Source organism: Chenopodium album, chromosome 17 (assembly GCF_948465745.1).
Source record: "Chenopodium album chromosome 17, dcCheAlbu1.1, whole genome shotgun sequence".
Lineage (NCBI taxonomy): Eukaryota > Viridiplantae > Streptophyta > Magnoliopsida > Caryophyllales > Amaranthaceae > Chenopodium > Chenopodium album.
In genome coordinates, this window is record NC_137850.1 from 34,308,026 (window position 1) to 34,318,291 (window position 10,266).

A 10,266-nucleotide genomic window follows, 5' to 3' on the forward strand; every position below is an offset into this window, starting at 1 on the left:
GTCGTCGCAATATAGTCATTGAAGTGTCGAGGTCCATTATCGCAAGTTGTTGTAGTTAGTTATGTACAATTTTCAATCAAGGGGGAGTGTTGTGTGATTGATTTAAAATAGTTATGCCTAATTATTAGGAGTAGTAGTTACATTTACTTGGTCATGCCTAAAGACTTTAGGAGTATGTTAGTGGATCAATTTGTTTATTAGTCAATTGCATGTTTATTGTTGTTGAGAAATATTAGGAGATAGTGGGTTTGTTAGTGGAGTCATACTCCTATTATTAAGTAATTAGTTGCCATATTTTTCAGCTTTGTATTGTACATGATATTGGCCTATATAAGGCAAGGCAATAATGTTTTGTTTAAGTAAGAATGCAATGAATGAATTATAAAGAGAGAGAGAGAGAAATATATATTTGATTAATCTGATTGCAATTTACACTACGAGAATACAAAGATTGATGAATATAAATAGCTATGAAATAACAATCTAAAGATAATAATTAGGAGCATGATCTTATCTAACTAATTGACCCACTATGCATGACTCCACTAACCTTAACAATGACTAACTTCCCACATAATTAGGCACTAAATACAATTTACTCCTAATAGAACTCCAACTTATCAACATTAAACAAATTCACCTAAAAAATAGCTTAGCACTAATTTTGAATCACTAACTCAACAATCTCCCTAGATTCAAAGTTACACACAATTTACTAACTTTGCTGCTAACTTCATCGACTTACAACAACGGTCAACGACTTGAACTTGACACGTTTTAAATCATCTCAACACGAACACGTAACCTCATACTCAACTTTAGAAGAGCCTGCAATTTTCCTCTTCAAATTTCACAACATATTGCTAGACGTTTATATTTGTGATGCACATTTCATCACCTACACATAATTTGTTGATGCACATTATCACCAACATGATATTCTCGGAGCACTTCTCTCCGCACAACCAAACCTCGACATTTTTTGATGCACTTCTCATCAATTACTCGATCTTGTCGATGAACATTTTCACCAAATTACATTGAATGGAGCACATCTCTCCATAAATCTCTTTGACATTGTCATCCAATTGACCATGTCACCTTGCATCACACCACAAATCTTTGGTATTATCTTGGAAACCGCTCTGCATTGATTACGACTTCCACACTCGTAAAGATTACACGATTTTTACCAAAATTTTGCCCTCTTTTTATACTGGATTAAAAATCCAATTACATGGGCTAAAAGGGAACCCATCAACACACCAACCCAACCATTACTTCCATGGTTAAACATAAAAAACACTCACTTACAAAATAAATTTCTCTAAAAATACTTAGTGCTCACAAACAATGAGATCAAGCTGCGTTGCTTGTCTCTCTTACTCAATTTTTTTTAATTCACCCACAAGTTAAAACGTCTAGCAAGAAGTTATGAAATTTGAAGAAGATAGCAGAGTCTTCTAAACACAGTGTCATGGTTGTGTCGTGAAAGTCGAGGTTTAGGTAACTTGAGTGTCGAGATCGTTAAAGTGTGTCGAGTTCAAGTTGAAGCCCGTCGTCGCAATATAGTCGTTGAAATGTCGAGGTCCATTATCGCAAGTTGTTGCAGTTAGTTATGTACAATTTTGAATCAAGGGGGAGTGTTGTGTGCTTGATTCAAAATAGTTATGCCTAATTAATAAGAGTAGTAGTTACGTGTACTTGGTCATGCCTAAAGATTTTAGGAGTATGTTAGTGGGTCAATTTGTTTATTAGTCAATTGCATGTTTATTGTTGTTGAGAAATATTAGGAGATAGTGGGTTTATTAGTGGAGTCATGCTCCTACTATTAAGTAATTAGTTGCCATATTTTTCAGCTTTGTATTTTACGTGATATTGGCTATATAAGACAAGGTAGTGATGTTTTGTTTAAGTAAGAATGCAATGAATGAATTATATTAAAATTTCTAACATCTTCTGCTTATGTTGGTTTTTCTAGTGCTAATAGCAATGATATTAAAAGTAGTAAAAATAACAATAGCTTTCGTAGCGTAGAATGCAGTGTTGATGTCCGAAGCAAAATTCCGGATCATTTCTAACACTTGTATTTCTTTCTACTAATCCTAGCTTATGAGAGTTGACACTTGGAAGGTTAACAAAGTCTTATTAACTTGGTCTAGATTATAATTTGTACGCTTTGTTGTCATTTTAGGGGTGTAAATTTTTTTTTTTTTATTTTATTTTATTTTTAATGATAAGGAACATCCTGACCAGTCCCCAATCCTAATGTTTTTTCTTTTTTTTTTTTTTTTTTTTTTTTTTTTTTTTTTTGCGGTAACGCACTTAGAAGTAGATGAGAGGCTAAGGGAACTCCTACCTTTCAAGTACCCTCACTTGGAAGGATTTGAATCCAAAACCTCTAGGATATAAGGTATAAACCTTATCAAATGAGCGAACAATTTGTTGGTATTGGCGCCTCGACGGGGTGTAATGGCTTCTTTGCATTTATGCACCACCAAGGCACCAAGCTTATATACGTAGTATATACACTCAATTTATTGACTATAATTAAAAAAATAAATAAAAAATAAATTGTTAATAACGATGAATTGATAATCATCTTATATAATCCAACAAGCCAATCATGGTAGTATATATACGAGTAATAAAGATAACTGAATACAATTAACATAGGTTATAGAACGAAGGAGTTAAGGTGATGTTGAAATATTCAAGCAATTGGCTCTATGTTTAGTTTTAATTATTATAAAAGACAACTCAAGTACTAATTTACATTTGACTCCATTACTTAATTGTGATTTCGTTGTTTTTTATAACTTGTTACATTTTCATTAAAGATTGAGTACACTAGAGCCGATAATACCAAATTTAATTATGAAACTTATTATAATTAAATTGAATGTGTCAGATAACTTGATCGATCAATCAGTGATTTCGTAAGTAGTCCATGTCAAAACAATGAGTATATTGTATTTGGCACGATAGATTGATTCGAATTGGGTTGTATATATACTTAATTAATTGAACTAAACTAAAAGTAACTCGACTAGACAACTATAGTGAAACAAAATAATGAAAAATAAGTCAAAAAAAAATTGGATTCTAATGGTTATATTATACCGTATTACAAAAAGCATGGAGCATAAATCAGAATAGATAACCTCTACAAAAATAATGAAATTTGAAATTTGAAATTTGAAATTTGAAGGTGTTAAGCCTTATACTGTATATTAGTTAATGGGCCAATGTGTTAAGGCCATATATGTTATATTATGCTATATATATACTTGTGAACAGATGAATGCAATACAAGTAGGGATGACAATTTGATCCAGCTCCGCCCCTGGTCCGATCCGATCCGAAGAAAAAAATCCGATCCGAATCCTAAAAAAAATAATCCGACTTCGACTCTGTTAAAAAAAATCCAACTCCGAGTCGGAGGAGGGTTTCGATAAAAATCCGACTAATCCGACCCGACTCCGACAGAGATCCGACTCTGACTCCGAAAATCCGACCCAAAATCTGACTCCGAATCCGACCTCGACTTCTAATATGTAATTTTTTGTAATGTTCTATGCCTTGTTTTGTAATGTCCGACCCTATGCTTTTTTTGTACAATCGAAAGGAATACACACCTTGAAAAATACGGTTTATGCTTTTAAAAAATGTATAAAAATTAAATTTATAAAACATAATAGTAATAATAATATTCCAAATATTTTTTTGAAAATTCACCTTTTTCTCCTGGACTTTTACCAACAAAAAAAAAAAAAAAAAAACGAAAGTGTTGCGCCATATAGGCTACAAATAAGCATTAATACGTCATGTACGATGCTATATAAGTGAAATTCGGATAAATTGAATCTATTGGGATAAATCAAAACAAAGTCAAATGGAATCAAACAAAAATTGAATCAAATAAGCCAAATGAAGTCAAATAAAGCTAATTAAACCAAATGAAACTCAAATGTAGTCAAACAAAGCTTATTGAATCAAATGAAAGTCAAATGTTATGTGGTGAAATAAAACTAATTAAATCAAAAGAAACTCAATTGAACTCAAACAAAACTACTTGAATCAATTGAAAATTAAATGAAGTCAAACAAATCTATATGAATCAAATGAAACTCAAATGCATTTAACAAATCTAATTGAATCAGATGAAACTCAAATGCCTTTAACAAAACTAATTGAATCAAATGAAAGTCAACTGAAGTCTAACAAAGCTAATTGAATGAAATGAAAGTCAAATGCATTTAAAAAAACTATTTGAATCAATTGAAACTCAAATGCATTTAACAAAGCTAATTGAATCAAATGAAAGTCAAATTCATTTTAAAAAACTAATGGAATCTAATGTAAAGTAATTGAAGTTAAAAAAAAAAAAAAAAAAAAAAAAAAAAAAAAAAAAAAAAAAAAAACTAATTGAAGCAAAAGATTAATGATTATATCGGTGTCTAAATTAATTAATGATTCACATTGTTTTGTCCGATTCACTGATTCTTTATGTGCTATACAGGACCAACGTTCGGGGAGCCTGATTGGAGCCGGTGAACGACAAGAAGGACTCTACTACTTCCGACGTGTTCCTGCAGTATGTGCGGTGCAAGCCTCTACGATTTCTAATTTTGAGAAATGGCATAGAAGACTTGGGCATCTGTCAAATAGAGTAGTTAAGTTAGTTCCTGATGTTCGTAATAGTTCTTCTAGGAAATCATCAAATAAAGCTTGTACTATGTGTCCTCAAGCTAAATAATCAAGAGATGTTTTTCCTAACAGTGATAGTAAAGCTAGCCGTATTTTTGAATTAATTCATTGTGACTTGTGGGGGTCTTATAAAAACCCTTCTACTTGTGGTGCACATTATTTTCTGACATTGGTTGATGATTATTCAAGGGGTGTTTGGGTTTATTTGTTAAATTCTAAAACTGAGGTTTATTGTGCATTTCGTTCTTTCTTTGTTATGATTGACCGTCAGTTTGAAGTGTCGGTTAAATTGGTGAGGAGTGATAATGGTACTGAATTCAATTGCATGCTTCCGTATTTTAATGAATGTGGCATTATTTTTCAAACCTCTTGTGTTGGGACTCCCCAACAAAATGGTTGTATTGAGCGAAAGCATCAACGTATCTTGAATGTAGCACGTGCTTTGATTTTTCAAGGGAATTTGCCTATTGGTTTTTGAGGTGAGTGTGTTCTTGGGGCGGTTTATTTGATTAATCGTACTCCAACTCGTTTATTGCAAAACAAGACACCATATGAAATGTTGTTTGGTCGAGAACCTAGTTTTGATGAATTACGAGTTTTTGGTTCTCTTTGCTTTGCTCATAACCAAAAAGCAAAGGGGGATAAATTTGCATCCAGAAGTCGAAAATGTGTGTTTTTGGGTTACCCTCATGCAAAAAGGGATGGAAATTATACGATCTTGAAACAGGGGAAATATTTGTGTCGCGTGATGTCCAATTTCATGAGAATGAATTCCCTTTTGCTAATGTGGGTGAAGTATCTGATCATAATGTGGCAGCATATGGGGATAATGTGCCCCCCTGTGGTGGACACCACTGCCCGCAGCCAGCCTGAGGGAGCTACTGCCAGCAGCTCTACCACCCAAGGCAGTGACCCTGCTGCTGCTTGTAGCTCTTGCTCGGCTGAGGACGTGGCAGCAGGGGCCCCCTCTTCATCCACGGAGGTTGTTGAGCCTCATCGAGGCAACCATGAGCGTCGTCCACCTAATTGGCATCGAGATTATATAGCACATACTTTTCAAGCATAGAGTCCTTCCAGTTCACCTCCTTCATGCTCCTCAGGTAACTCTTACCCTATAGCACATTTTGTGAATTGCGAAAAATTTTCTATTAGACACCGTATATTTCTTGTAGCTGTGGTTGCAGGCACTAAATTTCGTGATTTCAAAGAAGCAATGACGGATGTAGGGTGGAGGGAAGTTACGCAAAAAGAAATCTCAGCTTTGGAGGATAACAACACTTGGGTTATGGCAGAGTTACCTAAGGGTAAGAAGGCTCTCGGGTGCAGATGGGTCTATAAAATCAAGTATAACTCTGATGGCACTGTTGAACAGTTAAAGGCACGTCTTGTTATATTTGGTAATCATCAGATTGAAGGTATTGACTACACTGAGACATTTGCTCCTATGGCAAAAATGGTCACTGTTCGTGCTTTCTTGGCCGTTGCAGCTGCAAAGAATTTGGAACTGCATCAAATGGATGTTCATAATGCGTTTCTTCATGGTGATCTTGATGAAGAGGTGTATATGAAAGCCCCTCCCGGATTTCATGGTGGCAAACCTGGCTTGGTGTGTCGCCTTAAGAAATCTCTCTATGGTCTTCGACAAGCTTCGCGTTGTTGGTTTGCGAAGTTGGCAACCTCCCTCAAGAGGTACGGTTTTTCACAGTCATACTCTGATTATTCTCTATTTACTCTGCAAAATGGTGATATGCAACTCAGTGTTCTGGTCTATGTTAATGATTTGATAATTTCTGGTAATTCCTCTTCTGCAAATTCTGAGTTCAAGAATTATTTAAGTACATGGTTTCATATGAAAGATCTAGGTGTTTTGAAATATTTCTTTGGTATTGAGGTTGCTCGGAGTCCCGAGGGCATATTTTTATGCCAGCGGAAATATACTCTCGACATAATTGCAGAAGCAGGTTTGTTAGGGGCTAAACCATCCGGTATACCGATTGAGCAAAATCATAATTTGGCAAAATCAGATGGACCGTTTATTGATGATATGGAGATGTATCGACGCTTAGTGGGGCGGCTAATTTACTTGTCATTCACTCGTCCAGATTTGGCCTACACAGTTCACATCCTATCTCAATTTATGCACCCACCGCGCCAACAACATTGGGATGCCGCGTTGCGTGTCGTACGATACTTGAAAGGTCGTCCGGGGCAAGGTATTCTTCTTAGCTCTGATTGTGATCTACAATTATCTGGTTGGTGTGACTCGGATTGGGCAAGCTGCCCATTGACGAGACGATTGATTATAGGTTGGTTGATGTTTCTTGGTGGTTCCCCTATTTCTTGGAAGACTAAGAAACAAGATATTGTCTCTAAGTCGTCTGCAGAGGCAGAGTATCGTTCCATGTCTAAGGCAACTGATGAGTTAAAATGGCTAAAGGCTTTACTCAAGAGCATGGGAGTGTCACATTCCCGTGCGATGCATTTGTTTTGTGATAGCTAATCGGTATTGTATATTGCTCAAAATCCGGTTTTTCATGAGCGCACTAAGCACATTGAGGTTGATTGTCATTATGTGCGTGACGCGATTCAAGATGGTACAATTCGGCCATCTCATGTGAAGACAACGAAACAACTTGCGGATATTTTTACCAAGGCTTTGGGGACTCGACAATTTTCATATCTATTAGCCAAGTTGGGCATTTGTGATTTGCATGCTCCAACTTGAGGGGGAGTGTTTAGCCTTATAGTGTATATTAGTTAATGGGCCAATGTGTTAAGGCCATATATGTTATATTATGCTGTATATATACTTGTGAACAGATGAATGCAATCCCTACTTTATAAAAAAGTGGGAGAATACTCTTATGAATAGTGTGAAGACTATTATACCCTTAAAAAAGTTAATTGACATATTTACCCCCAATTAAAATTAATCTTGATGTATTTAAGTATTTAACCTTTCGTATTTTTGTCCTCTATGTCTTTTGTTTATCTTCCTTCTTATCATTCCACCGAAAAGGCCAAAACTCCTCATTTCTCAATTTCCTCTTTTCTCACGAACTCCTTTTCTAGTTGCTGGAAATTACTGCTAACATGTCAGTTTCCATTCTGGTACCCCCGATCACCACCCACCGCCGCGATAATTCTATAAGGATGATGACCCTGCTGGTTGTTTTTTTATACTAAAAGAAATGTAAAGTTTGTGCAATCTATTTGTTTATGTTATACAAAGAGGTGAATAAGCATGCTATTCGGAGACGCCCGTATCTGGTTAGAGTTGGGGACAGCTCAAGATTGGTGGAGTTGACGGATGAATGCAATAATGGTACCTTCATAGTGGTGGAGTGTAATTGCTTGGATACCATTAAAATGATGATAAAAAAATAAAATAAAATAAAATAAAAATAAAAAAATAAAAAAATAAAAAAAAGTAATAATTTTGATGTAATCTCTTTTAGTTGTGTTTATAGGGGAGTCAAACAAAGCAACTCTTTTGATGAGTCTTCTATGGAGTGTAGCAGTTATGTCTCACATATGAGGTAATATAGTCTTATGCTTTTGATTAAGAGGCTATTTGAAGATGTATTTTGCTTTAGTTACTGTGTCATTGTCTCGATTTTTATCCTAGGAAAAGCTTATAGTTTATGATTATAGGAAAGAGTTAAGATGTACTCATACATCATCAGTTAAATACTCGTAGCTCATAAATGCTATCCCCTCCATTATATGGTCCAAAGACTATCTAATTGCAGGGAAATATACTAATTCACATAGCCTTTGTGTGAGGGTGTTCAACGAGGGTTTTGTCCTCTCCATAACACTCCTATTATAGTTATAGAATGATGCAATAGATTTGATTGCCTTTTTATATAGTAATACGTACATTGGCGAGTTATAATATATATGATCATTTTCAAAATAAATAATCATAACACAAAACATGTTTCTACAATTAAATAAATTAAGATATAATCTCTTATTGATCGACCTAAGACAAGTATAATTCAACAGCAACTCAAAATACGTAAACTTTGAGGTTCGAATTTATAACTCCCCTACGATAGCTAGCTGTATCGCGCGCGTAGGCTTCCCTAGTACAAGGAAAAATACATTCCTAACAGAAGGCATTGTGTACGTTAGATATGATCCAAAAACAAACACAATACTCCTAGAATAAGAATTGCACAAAACTTCTTAATCATTTTCGATTATTCAAGCATGATATAGCAGCTACTCGTCTCCAATCCTCCAATTGGATCCAAATGCACCACCACAGGAAAGCACATAACCTTAAAATTATATCGATACAAAGTCAAAGAACCAGCCTTGAACCACAACCTCCCTTTCAGCTCCAAGATGAGGTCAACCTCCCCCGGGCCCTCGAAAAGGGGCATATCAATGGCAACCCCCCGAAAATTCAACAAACCCAAACTCTCATTAGGCTGTTGAAAGGGTTCTACACCATCATACGCCACGAGTTGACCGCCATGATATGCCTTAAACTCAAGGTGATCATAGTATAAAGATAGCTTAGTGTTAGGGTTATGGACTCGTAGCATGAAATTGAAGGCCGCGTTGAGGTGGTTGTGGCCGGTCAATGAGTACCCGTCGACCAATGCATCTTTCACGGTGATGATTGGACTCTTTGGTAGGAGGATCACCCAAAAGAGAATGGCTAGACTAGTGATGAGAAGAATGGTGAAAGATAATATTGAAGTGCATGAACAACATTTCTTGTTTTTAACATCATCTACTTTGTTAATTAGTGGGAGTTTGGCAGAATTCATGTTGAGGGTTGTATTGATCTTGGATTTACTATTTGATATAATGCATTATACATAAATGATATTAATACATTGCTAAGATATAGTTAATGGCATAAATAATCTTTTGGCCAACTAAGATGGTGTAGTTAGTTGATGACCACGACTATCTTCTAAATTAATTGATCTTGTCTATCTTCTCTCTTGATAATAGTATATTTTATGAAATCATATTAAGGCTTCATCAAAATTTAATAGCAATAAAAAAACCTAAATTAATTACTTTATCCCATTTGTTTGGATCAAATATATTTTCATGAAAATGGATTTTTCGATTATTTCCCACTTTCCTTTGTTTGGTTGGTGAAGGGCCTGGGTAGAAAATTGCATCCATAAGAGAGGAAAACATTTTCCACATTTTTACTCCTTTCTCTTTATCTCCTTTTTAACTCTCTCCCATCCATCTCCATCCATATATTTACTCCTATATCTTATTTCACTTTAACTTTCCTTATAAAAACCAAACAAAGGAAAATTATTTTGTAATTGTGGTTTTCTTTGATAATATGTTTTCTATATAATCTAAGCATTCAAAATATTTTACATTAAACCATATATAGTAAAGCATAATAGGTCGATTTTGAATTACCTTTAAATCATGGGATCAGATTAAGCAAACTATTACGAATTTACTATTTGGCCAGGGGAATGAGACTCTCTTAACCTTGGCCTCTTCCAAGCTTAAGGCGTTAAGTCGTAACTAGGTTGGGACCACCAAAATTAGGACCCTGCT

At 35.1% G+C, this 10,266-nt stretch overlaps 1 protein-coding gene across 1 annotated transcript; it reads right to left on the reverse strand.

The window, feature by feature from the left end:
- Window positions 1-8,918: 8,918 nt before the first annotated feature.
- On the reverse strand, window positions 8,919-9,497 carry LOC145588855 (NDR1/HIN1-like protein 1). Its single transcript, XM_081645451.1, has one exon. The coding sequence runs from the start codon at window positions 9,495-9,497 to the stop codon at window positions 8,919-8,921; it is 579 nt and encodes a 192-aa protein (XP_081501577.1).
- Between the last annotated feature and the right edge of the window lie 769 nt (window positions 9,498-10,266).